This window comes from Pelecanus crispus, chromosome 3 (genome assembly GCF_030463565.1).
Source record: "Pelecanus crispus isolate bPelCri1 chromosome 3, bPelCri1.pri, whole genome shotgun sequence".
Classification (NCBI taxonomy): Eukaryota; Metazoa; Chordata; class Aves; order Pelecaniformes; family Pelecanidae; genus Pelecanus; species Pelecanus crispus.
In genome coordinates this window covers 48,786,371-48,798,797 of record NC_134645.1, presented here as the reverse complement: position 1 = coordinate 48,798,797, position 12,427 = coordinate 48,786,371, and the positions used below count along the sequence as shown (strand labels likewise).

General features: G+C 43.3%; 1 protein-coding gene across 3 annotated transcripts in view; it reads left to right on the top strand.

Moving 5' to 3' along the window:
- Positions 1-4,289, top strand: part of VIT (vitrin) — a 36,792-nt gene extending 32,503 nt beyond the window's left edge. For all 3 annotated transcript variants that reach the window (XM_075707835.1, XM_075707834.1, XM_075707833.1), the window contains 4 exons: positions 74-177; positions 686-912; positions 2,984-3,497; positions 4,111-4,289. In XM_075707835.1, coding sequence (XP_075563950.1) covers positions 74-177; positions 686-912; positions 2,984-3,497; positions 4,111-4,289 — 1,024 coding nt within the window. The remainder of the gene's footprint in view (positions 1-73; positions 178-685; positions 913-2,983; positions 3,498-4,110) is intronic.
- The last annotated feature ends 8,138 nt before the right edge of the window (positions 4,290-12,427 follow it).

Genomic DNA, 12,427 nt, shown 5'->3' with positions numbered 1-12,427 from the left:
GACAGGTCCTACAGCTTTTGTGTTGTTGCATGTGAAGCAAAAAACTGACAATTGCTCTCATTTCTTCTTTTAGCAATGACCCTTCCACAGAATTTAACTTAAAAACTTACGCAAACTCCAAGGACCTAAGAAACGCAATTGAGAAAATCCCACAGAAAGGTGGACTTTCTAACGTTGGTAGGTGATGGAGCTGCTTGCACGTCCTCAGCTCGGGGAGGGCTCCAGAGCCTGGGCTGTAGCGAGCCCACACCTCCTCACCGGGTACAGAGGCTGTGGCCGAACAGCGCTAGGGCAGGGCTGGTGAGGGGGTACCACTCCCACTGTGACCTGCCTGCATTGGTCCAGGGTGCTGTGAGTCCACCGCAAGTGGACAGCATTTACCTTTCTCCTGGTGGGCAGGTCCCACCGATGCATCAGGGATCCCTGCTAAGCCAGCTTGTCACCCCCAGCCCCTCTGGGGCACAGGGAGCATGTGGTTGGGGTTCAGTGCAGTCGGGCTCAGGAGGCACTGGCATCGACAGCAGCAATATCTCCTCCTGCTCCCACGGCCACAGAAACCGCTTTCCCCAGCTCTTGGCAGGGCTCCAACACTTGGAATCAGCTCTCTGCCTACCGTTTCATGAGATATCATCAGGCAGAGCGCTTCCAGACCTGTAACTCATCCTCATCTCCTCTTTTATTCCAGGGAAGGCACTTTCATTTGTTAACAAAAACTTCTTTTCGGATGCTAATGGAAACCGAGGTGGAGCACCCAATGTGGTTGTAGTGATAGTGGACGGGTGGCCCACCGACCCCGTGGAGGAGGCCTCCAGGCTGGCCAGAGAATCAGGGATCAACATTTTCTTTGTCACTATTGAAGCAGCTGCTGAAAGTGAGAAGCAGAACATTATCGAACCAAACTTTGTGGACAAGGTACTTACTGGGCTGGGCTCTGGCCAGGAGCTTGGCTCTGACTACATTTTCCAAGCGGTTTCATTCAGGGCATTTCCCTTTCCTTCTTACCACTTATGGTTATTTCTTGTCCTGCTTCTATTGTCTTGATGTCTCCTGTACGAAGAGCCAGGCATCAATGCTGAAGTCAGGCGATGAAGTCAGTAAAGTTCTGGTTTGAGGTGCATCATGGAGCAAATGGCTTTTTACTGACTAAACGTGGACACAAACCTGCAGTAGTACTGAGACGAGAGATTTTCCAAACATACAGTAGCATGACAAAGCACAATTGCAGCCTGAGCTTTCCACAAGCCTCCTGCTGTGCATCTCCCACCCAGCAAAGGCTGAGGAGCCCTGTCAACCTAATGTCAGTGTTGCATTTACAAACAGGTCCCATACAGGCAAATGTTGGGATACTCCCAACACAGGCACATCCCAGTTCTTCAGCTATACTGGATAACACAAACATTTTGTTTCCACTGTTGATCTGATGGGGGTTATTTTTCTGTTATTTGTTTCTGCTGCTATGGACTTCTGGACTTCATGGTAGCTCTGAGAAAAAGGGTAAATCCCTGCCATGTGCAGCAAAAAAAGACAACGCAAGCCTTCAACAGTTTGTATTTGGCACTAATGGTAGCTGCCTGCTCAACAGTGCTTCAGGGCAAGCTGGTACCCCATTACGGCAGGAGGTATCTACCAAGTGCTGGACCAGGCTGGGCTCAGGAAGCAGGCTTGAGTTATTTGGTATTTTCAGAAAACAGATTCCCATCTGAACCGTGTCACTCTGCCATGAAATAATCTCCCATGAGTTTCAGAGCTGCTCCAGAGAGCTGTGCTGTCTCCGGTCAGCGTTTAATTGGATTGTAGTCTCATTTGCATGTAATGCTTTTAAAAGAGCAAAGCTACAGTGAGTCTCTGCAAACCTGCCAGGGACACAGCAGCAGTGGGAGTAGAGTGGGCTTAGAATAGGAAGGTAAAGAGGGAACGGTGACTTGATACTGCTGCATCGTAACACTAAAATAGCAGCAAGACAGTAAGAGCAAACGAGAGCTGGGCACGGTGAGGGGCCCAGGCTGGTGGGAACTGTAACTCCCTTGGAGCTGTTAGGCTTTATGCAAGTCAAGACCAGGCATCACGAAAACAGTGCCTCGGTCTTTTAAAACACAGACACACACACAGGAAGCTGAGAGATAAAGCCTGGCTTAACAAAATATTCTTCCCCAGAGAACTGAGGCATTAGCATTTAAAAGGCACTAAAACCAAGGACAATTTGATCCAGCTTGTCCCCACCGCTCCCACTCCCCCACTCTTGACTTCTCCCACTCCTTCTGTGCCACCCCTAGTTCCTACCCACACTCACCAGACTCCTGCTAACCCTACAGAAGCTTCCCACAAATCTGCTCCCTACAAGTATTCAGTTATAAAAATTAATTTTTTTTTTTTTTTTTTACTATTCGGCAGAGCCAGCACAATGGGGAATCTTTATTGGCTTTTTGCATTTTCATGAAAATCGCTTGGGTTTTTTTCTGCTTAGAAGGGTATAAGCCAAGGATAACCCAACTTCAGTCCCAGGTTTCAGTTCAAGGTAGTAGGATTTGCCAGCAGGCAAAACTTTCCTTGTTGCCCTGAACGATGGGAACTGAAGTTGCCACCTGGCAAACACGCAGGCTCCCATAATGCCCACCAGAGCCATGCTAACAGCAGCTCTGTGATTTGGATGCTCTCTCTGCAAACAATATAACTTATCTAAGAAAGCCTGACAGGTGGCAAATTTGCTTATTACATTTCTTTCACTACTATAATATCAGCTCCATCCCACAGCTTTAAAAAAAACAAACAAAAAAAAAGGCAGGAAAAACTGGCTCGTTACGCAAGTATCTGTGATGTTACATTGACGTCATTTCCCAGGGAAGCAGATGGTGACTGGAGGAGAGGCCACTTCAGACTCCAGCATTGCTGTTTCCAGGAGCCTATATTTACAGTTTAGTTACATACCCCAGTTGAAACAGGTGGACTGAAATTCCATTGCATTCGTCCTTGTGTTGCCTTGCAGGCAGTGTGCAGGACAAACGGTTTCTACTCCATCAACGTGCCCAGCTGGTTCAGCCTACACAAGGTGGTCCAGCCCTTGGTGAAGCGGGTCTGCGACACCGATCGGCTGGTTTGCAGCAAGACGTGCCTCAACTCAGCTGACATCGGTTTCGTAATTGATGGCTCCAGCAGCGTTGGCACCAGCAACTTCCACACAGTCCTCCAGTTTGTAGCCAACATCAGCAAAGAGTTTGAGATTTCGGACACCGACACCCGCATCGGAGCTGTTCAGTATACCTACGAGCAAAGGCTCGAGTTCAGCTTTGACAAATACAGCACGAAGCAGGACGTGCTGAGCGCTATTAAAAGGATCAGTTACTGGAGTGGTGGGACTAGCACAGGAGCAGCCATCACCTATGCCTCCGAGCAGCTGTTCAGTAAATCCAAACCCAACAAAAGAAAGATCATGATTCTCATTACAGATGGCAGGTCTTATGACGATGTTAGAGTACCCGCCATGGCAGCCCACCAAAACGGTAAGTTCTTCTATGGGTAGCTGCTCTTCCTACATGCCTCAGCATTTTTCCAGGTCAGAGAAATGCAGTTTGCTAGAGTTTGAAGGCACTGGATGGAACTTCAGGAAGGAAGAGTAGCACCTAACCCTGGGGTCTCATCGAGCTCTAAGCAAGACCAGTGTCTATTTAAAACTTGAATGAGGACCTTCCAAAAAAATTCACATAAATCTAGAAAAAATGCACCTATGTGTAGGAGATCTCAGGGGATTTCTACTGTCTTAGTAATACACGAAGCTTCCTTTTGCTTTCTGGTCAGGATAATCATGCATCTTCCAACACCATTGTAAGACAGTTGCATTGGAGCAAGAACCTGTTGTTCAGGAGCCTGTTGTTCATGCCCAGAGATAGAGCTTTACTGTTGTTTAAACTTTTTTGCTGTTGGCAGAAGGTACTTCCAAAGCACAAACTAGGCCTTTCCTCCAATTTGAAAATGCCGTTTTTATACAGAGAGAGAGCGAGCACTGCAACTCACCGCTCACATTTTTGTGGCCTGGCAGCTACCTTTGCAGTATTGGTCTTAAATATAAGCAATGACAACTTTTATGCTTATTCTAAACTCTGGGTTTCTTTCCAGGAGTTATAGCTTACTCCGTTGGAGTTGCTTGGGCAGCCCAAGATGAACTGGAAGCCATCGCAACGGACCCCGATAAGGAGCATTCCTTCTTCGTGGATGAATTTGACAACCTCTACCGCTTTGTTAATCAGCTCATCCAAAACATTTGCACAGAATTTAATTCCCAGCCACGGAACTGATGGATTCGAGCAAGGCGGACCCCTCAGGCGCCATGCTGAAGGCACGCCCAGCGCCACAGGAGTAATGCCAGCCTCAGTTCAAGAAATACTGGAGGTGTTTCTCTCTGGCACTTTCCAGTCAGCAAGGTTGATTGCAGCTCTCTGTCCCTATGCATGATAATGCTCTCTGTAGATGGTTGATTTTTTTTTTTTTTTTTCCCCCCCCTGCAGGCTTCAGAAACTCTGATTTGGAGGGATAGCAAAAGAGGCAGTAAACATGGAGGAAATAACTGGACCTGTTTGAAAAGCTGCTTCCAGCAAAGAGGCCCAGCTTGTCCAATTCCCACCTTTGGGCATACACAAGCTCTTTAAAATGTACCACCTGCTTCCTGAAATGGCCGGCTCCCTTCAGGGACCAGCCACACTGCTTAGCTGCTGTGGCAGACGCACCTCCATGTGGCACTGCCCACCACTCGGCACCCAGGTCAGGGCTGAAATACCAGACGCTTTTTTTAGGGGGTATATGACTCAAGTTTGAGTATCTTCTTAAAAGCAGGCGCTCTCTCTCTCTGTACAGCTGTCTTGCTAGCAAGTTAAGCTTCAGCTAGTGTAAACACAAGCACTGAGATTTATCCAAACCCAGAGACTGGAAAGCAAGCGAGAGGAAAGGGTCAAGCTGTGGGACTCTACAACCGTTTGTCAACCCCAGTAAAGCCCCAAATCCACAAAGCAGCCAACACGCAGGAACTGGAGTCTAGCCTCCTACAGCACTGTATTAATATTTGATTTTGAGAAGTGTCTCGTCCCCTTAGCTCACTTGCTCTGCTCTTGTGCAGCTCAAGGCCTGTAGGACCACAGCACAGCTGCCGGGACAGAGGAGACTGAGAAAATTGTGGGGTTTAGTTACTTGCAATCAGAAAAGCGTTGGAGACCCACCGCTCCACTGTTAAAACACAGCTCAGAACAGCTTACAGCAGTCTCTAGTGTGAGGAGAGCTATTCAAGAGCCATTAACAGGATTTAAGAGGGAATTATCTGAAGTTCTGTATTATACACTGGGAAAAGCAGCATTTTGAGCATTTACAGACACCGTCTCCCAAATCTGGGATTGACTTCTGATTTGTGGATTGATTTCAAAACAAACCTACTACAGCCCTGCATTATTCTAAACACATGGTTGTTTCTTAAGTGACAAACTAGCCATATCACTAGTCAATAGGGGAAGAGTAACATATTAAGGTCAAAAGAATTGCACTTTAATTAGGAAGCAGCAGTTACTGGTTATGTTTCCATCCAGTATAATTTAAGGAAACATGTTCATTAAGCAAAGGTATCGAAGGAAAGGGATGGAGTTTCAGAGCCAATAAAAATGTGTGTCTTCATGCACCTTATGGCAATAAAAGCTGCAACACGTCAGGCTTGTGGAACTAACAGGAAATGAGAAGAAATTAAAACTCAAATTTCACATCTTATTCACAAACCAGACTTAATAGCCTTTATAGTTTTAGTAAATAACCATGGCCAAGGATGTTTATTATTCACATAAAAACGTTAATGGAAGTAAACTGCCGTAAGGGAGACTCCTTTCTATCAACCGAAGTCGCACAATCTTTGAAATTGTTGTGTTTGGAAATATGACTGAAGTAGCTCAAAATTACCAATGAAATGAGCATAATGCAAACCAATGAGAATGGCAGATTCTGCATGATCTCCCTGGTGTGGTAACATAAGCCAGGCTAGGGTCCTCTCAAGAGGTTATCAAAACCAATCCTGGATGAAATGGTGGTTTTACATAGGGAAGGTCCAGATCTTCCTCTTAGAAGAAACATTCAGTTCCAGCTTTAACTGAACATCATCGATACAACAATGCTACCCAGACAAAAGACACAGGGCACTGCCAGCTTCCAAAAAAAGCAAAACAAAGACATATAATATATTTGTATGCAGAGGTTTTAACATTAATCTGTGCTGCTGCACTTCCACAGCAAAAGCCTCTAGGCTTGAAAAACGTAAAGATTAAGGACAGAGTTAAGTAGAAGCAGAGCAGCCCCTGATACCTCCTGTCTCCTGACCCACCTCCCTCACTACCGTTCTGCTGAAAGCATCTTTCTCTGTCAACAAGGGACATTACATGGGCTAGACAAATCTCCAAACGCATAAATTGAATTTACTGGGGACTTCAGTTCAGACACCAGATTTATCGTCTGAAAACCTGTTTGCTTGGGGTTTAATTTGGGGCTAGCTGAGAAAAAGGCCTTAGTCTTAACTTTTAGCTACTCTCAATATTGTGGTTTAATTTTTAATGTAACAGCTTACCACTGCATACTGTTTTCCATACTGGCAGTATTCTTGCAGCATGGAAGACTGGTACTCTACAGAGACTCCCCAATGTTTCGCTTGTGCTTTGCCAAAAGCACAGCACAGGCGGCCAAGACTTTAGGAACAGTTAGAGCCACACGTGTTCTTTAGGATATGCATTTTAATTTCTTCTGAAATGTTAAACTTCAAGCAATGACAGTGAGCTTTCAAATGCCTTTTCACAGGGAAGTTGCACAGCTATCTTCTGTGTCAAGCATTTATAAAGGGCACTTCAGTTTGTTGTTGTTTAAACTGTTTATCTTAAGTTTACAGAAGAACTATGGCACTCATTTGCCAATGTGCATTTTTATTAACTTCTCAGGATGACCTTGAAATTGTTGGATCTCAAAGTGTGAAAGTGGTTCAATGTTTAATCCGACTTGTCATCTAAACTTAGATGTCCTATTCATAAACACTGTAAACTTCAGCGTAAGCTTACTGTAAACTTGTAAGAACACACCCTTCCATTAACAAAAACGAGTGGATCAGCACAGCACACACTCCTCTTAACCTTTACCTTTCACAGCAATCAAAATACTTGCTATCTATTAAAGTCTCTAAATACCATTTTATTAAAAAACAAGATAACTTGCATATAAATCTTCATAAATGTTCGAGGGGGTATATTTGTTTGAAGAAAGCAGCAGAACTCCTTCTGTAACATATACAAGCTATTTTGAGCTTATCAATACAAGTTGCTATATCTTTTGCAATAAAATTGTCCCAAAGGCATACGCAGTACATGTTGTCTTGTATGTGGTTAAAAAACAAACGCCAAATATGGTCCATGCCATTCTAGTTTCTGAAATGCAGCTGAGATCCTTACTAGATTATGGAAGACCTAGCAAGGCTGGTAAAGCCCCAGGGGTTTCAATGCCATCCTTTTACATGCTAAGCTGAAAAAAAGCCTAAAAGGGAGCTAGGAGAGGAAGGACCACCGAATTACCTATCAGAGGAATCAGTCATTGAAGCAGAGTCTAATGACTGAAAGGCATCAAAATCATATGTACCTTCCCGAGTCTGCAAGATCACATCTTATTTGGAACCAGACTTCTTTTGGAAGCTGAAAAAAATAACAGAGTCTCTCCACACCTTCTAGATGCAGGGCTGAATCAAAGAGGAGCTAGATGTCCCGACACTTGATGCTGGGCTGCTTAGTTTCAGATGCCAGACCAGGGCGGTGGAACCTGCCATTTGGCTGACGCACCCGAAGAGAAAGGCACCAAAGGGTTGGACTTGGAGGCAGGCAGCCAGCCAGGGCTGGGAGCTGTCTGAACTAGTCACTGGATGCATAGCCAAACGGGGGTTGTCTGATCACCCTCTCCCTAGGAAAAAAGCATCTCTGTACTCAGGACTTGGGCTGGTGGGTTATCACTGCTCAGCACCATGCAGAACAGCTGCTGTGAACAACCAAAGCTCAGTCCAGAGTCCAACCATCTCTTCAGAGAGAGGTAACTCAAACCCCTGTCTCCCAGCAGTACCTTGCCTTGCTGGCCCAGAGGTGGGACACTCGGCACCTCTGCTGTCACTGCCACCCTGCACAGAAGGCATCGCCTGCTGTCTGCGCCCTCTCGCTCCTCAGCTGCTGCCGCTTTGCTGGTTCACCAAGAGGAGGGTTTCCCCATGGCAGTGGCTGAATTTTCCTTTTCTGACAGGCAGGCAGATGAGCTTCCCCTTCCTCCTTGCGTTCCTTCCGCCACAGCTCTCCAGCACGGAAAAACTCTGGGGTTAAGCATCCAGACAGGACCAACCCAATCTAAACATTGTTAGTGGATTTAACACCCCAACCTATTGTAAATTCCACAGAAAATTATCCACATTATCTACTTGGCAAGTCAAACAAAGCAGTAAGTTATCAGAAATATTACCTAGACACCAAACACTAAGTCAGTCTTCTGTGGTAGACTTACCTTAAATTACTTCATGGTTGAACAAAGTCACTCTCTATCATTTTTCTAGTTGTTTTTCTCTGCCTGTCAGCAACATTACGGAAACAACTTGATCCCTTTTCTTTTCTATTCCCATCTCAGTTTAAGAAGTCTTAGACAGTACCAGGCCATCCACATTTGCAAAATCACCTACATATTGAAAACATTGCAAGTGTACATCTATATAGCTGAGTGCCTCAAATTCCTCAAAGTTTTTTTTTTTTAACTTAAAAACTTAACCTGGGGGGTATCACAGGTTTTAGCATTGCATCAGCTACATCACTCACAATCAGCTGTCAGTCATACTGAATGGCAAGAGAAGCAAGTGTTATTTTTCTTAACACCAGTTTAACCCCTTCTCTGATTTCTAAAAAAACCCCTGATAATGCAGTTCAAGAACTCCAACACTCACTCATAGAAATTACTTCTTTCTAAGCACAAAAAGAAATGGTAGTTAAAGTTTCACAGTATGGCCAAAGAGAATATGCTTACTTTTCTCACACCCAAGTCATTATGGGGACATGTCTTGTTCATGGGCAAGCCCATAAGGATGTTAGGAAGGCCTCCCATGTGTCACGCCTACATTGTTCGTGAAATCTTCTTTCTCCCTACCTCAGGAGTCTTCTACTGACCCACTCTGGAGGCTGAACACTGGGGTGAATACAACTGTATTGTTACTTCATAAAGCAACACCTCCTTTCCTAAGAGGGAAGATGAGTAGGACTAAATCAGAAGGCTTATTTTGCTACCGTGGAGAGGAGATAAGAACTTCGCTTATCCCACCTACAAGCTTAGAAAAAAACAGGACGGACTCGCTAACAAGTTGTTCTGCTCAGTTCTGTGTAGGTTCCCATACCACCCCCTCAACAGTGCCGTTCTGAGCATCTTCCCGTAGCAACGCGACTACCATCTGTGGTGTGTGGTTTGCTCTCCCTCATCCTCTCCCCAAGGGCAGAACCGTGCGCTTATTTTTATGTTAAATGAATGTTCTCACCAGGAAGCGCACCATGTCTCGCTGTGATTGGTGCAGTGCTGATAGACCAGCTCCTGCACAACGGCACCGTGCCCACTCTGTATGTCTGTTCACCCCATGAAGATACTGGGGACTGGGTGCCAAAGCCCACAGAAAGATGTAGGGTGCCAACAGTGCCAAGATGGCAAAGCAGTACAAAACCAAGACATATGGAGAATAGAAAAACCAAGACGCTACTGTGAATGGTAATGCTTTGCACAGTTCAGAAGGAAGTTCACATGAAGTTACCTCATGGCCCTCCAAACCCATGTCTACTTGTCCTAGTCTGAGTGCACTTCCCCCTCCTAGTACACACATCTTGTGATAAAACGCAGAATTACGAACACAATACAAAATGTTGAAAAATAGTATTTATTAGCACCCAATTTACATAATTATATGGTACAAATGACACTTACTTGCTGCTGTAACATTAAATAAAGCTGCTCTTAAAAACCATTGCTTATTTCTGGAAGTCCATGTGATTTTGCTCAGCACAGAATGCAGGTACAGTATACAGCAACCCCACTTCACTACTGTCATACCAATACAAATACCTCCATGGTTACCTCAATGTGGTCTCATTTTAAACAGCACACTAACATAAGCAGATCTATATAATTTTAATGACAAAATATTTGCTTGACTTATTCAGGCAAGTGAATGTAGCTTTAAATAGAACCTATCCAAGAAGTTTCACAAAATAGGTATTGCAGTGAAAAAGAGAAAATTCAGGGCTGCAGTTGAGAAGCTCAAAAATATACTTGTGTATTTCAAAATAATCTCCCTCTGATTTTTCTATGTTTGCCTTCTTAGATATTTATCCACGATTTTAAAATATTTAATTTTATTAAGAAGTTTAATATTGAGTGTTTGAAGAAGCATTTTCATTTAAAGCAAAAATTTATACTTTTTATAATAAATGCTTATCAAATCTTTGGAGAACAAATCACTTTTTCACTTTTCTCATGTCCCATGATTAAGAAGCCTTTCTGAAATCATGAAATACATGAAATTTATGGATCCTTACTCCCAAGAAAACTATTTCCTTCACAAGTCAGAAAACAGAATTTCTCACTTAAGTTAACATTCACTTTTGTACGACAGTAGCATTTAAACAAGGTAATTTGGTGGTACTGAAATTCTGACACAGACTTATACTGAGCCATACACAAACTGACAAGCAGACTATTACTCAACAAGTAGGTATTTCTCATTTGGATCCACCACTTTGCAAGACACTTGAAGCCCAACATTGTTTCAAAGTAGTCATTCAAAACTGGCGTGCAAAATCATAACCTCAGCATAATTCTGAAGGGGAGTCTTAATTTCTTTTAGCTGTTTATATATCAGTCACAGTAGCCTTTTCATATCAACTATCTGTCATAGAAGTGACCCAAAACAGAAGAAGAGCAACTATAATTACTAACATTTAAGTGGTTATCACCTGTGGTATCTTCTGTGAAAGAGAACCGTCAGGTAACTCTAAGTTCAACAGTTACTCTTGTAGAGAGGAAAAAAAGTATATTAATACAAACAACAACAACAAAAAAATCCAAACTATGGTCCATAAGGCAATGAAATTTGTCTGGATTTTTTTTTTTTTTAACCTGACAGTTTCTTTTAAAATAAACCAATTGAAGATACTTATATGAAATACAATGCAGGTAGTTGATATGCTGACAAATGTCAACAGAAAATCTTACAGCAACAATAGTCTTCTCATCATGGATTTTCTTCTACAAGTTTTTTCAGATGCATGATTCAAGGAAAACATAGGACAAGACTGCTTTTCAGTCTGCTTGGGCTTTAAAGGTACAAGAAATTATTAGCTAACATGCTCAGTTTGCATTTCCAGACAAAGTGCTAACACATATGAGACAGTTTTCAAAACCTATGCATGTTTGTAAATGCCTAACTGCAAGGAAACAATTCTAGGAGCCATACATCTGAAAACAAGCTACATAAAAACCACTATCTTGATGACAGGAAGAATAAAAAAATAAATTCTTAATGGAAAAATATTAGCTTGAAGTCCATTGTTTATCCCTTATACAATGTATTTGGCTGCTTTTAGTAAGTAATCCAAAAAATAATGAAAATATTTGGCTTGGCAACAAGTTATCCCTTCCCTTTCAGAATAGTACAAATCCAGCTGCATAAATCTTCTCAACATCCCAGTCTAATACTCTGGTGCAAGGACCAAGGGTTCCCTGAAGTAGCAAGGAAGTAATTTTGGAAGCCTGCAATTCAAACTGAGGGAATGCAAGTAGACTGGGCTTGAGGACTGTGCCAACACAAGGCTTTGAGCAGCTTAAAATACACACATGCAGGCATGGTTTAAATGTGGGTGCGATCTCCCAGGATTACAACAAGGCTTGGCAGTATGAGCAGGGCAAAACTAGTTTAATGCAGAATAGCACCACCCAGACTCAATCAGGAAGAAAGTTGGGCTAAAAAGCATGTATTATTATTAAATGCCTTCAGCCATAGTTTGGATTTTGTTATCCAGCAACAAATCTTTCCTGACAATAAACCAGCTGACACCAACAAATTGTACTATTCAACTGGATTTACACCTTCTGTAGTGGAATTCAGATTCTCTAAAACATCTTGAACGATACAGCACTTCGTAAGTTTTCACTGCAGACTACAGAGCAGCAAAATTAAGTCAGCAGGTGGGGCAAGAGATAACTCAGTAGAATTAAATGAACGGGGAATAGGGAGGTACAAATCAGCCTTTTGGTGGCGGGAAGGGTAGGGCTGAAGCTGAAACCCCACCACCCTTCAAAAAACACTCTAAGAGAAAATCAATAGTTTGTTCTGAAATTTACCCTGCAATGAAAGTCCATTGCAGATGGG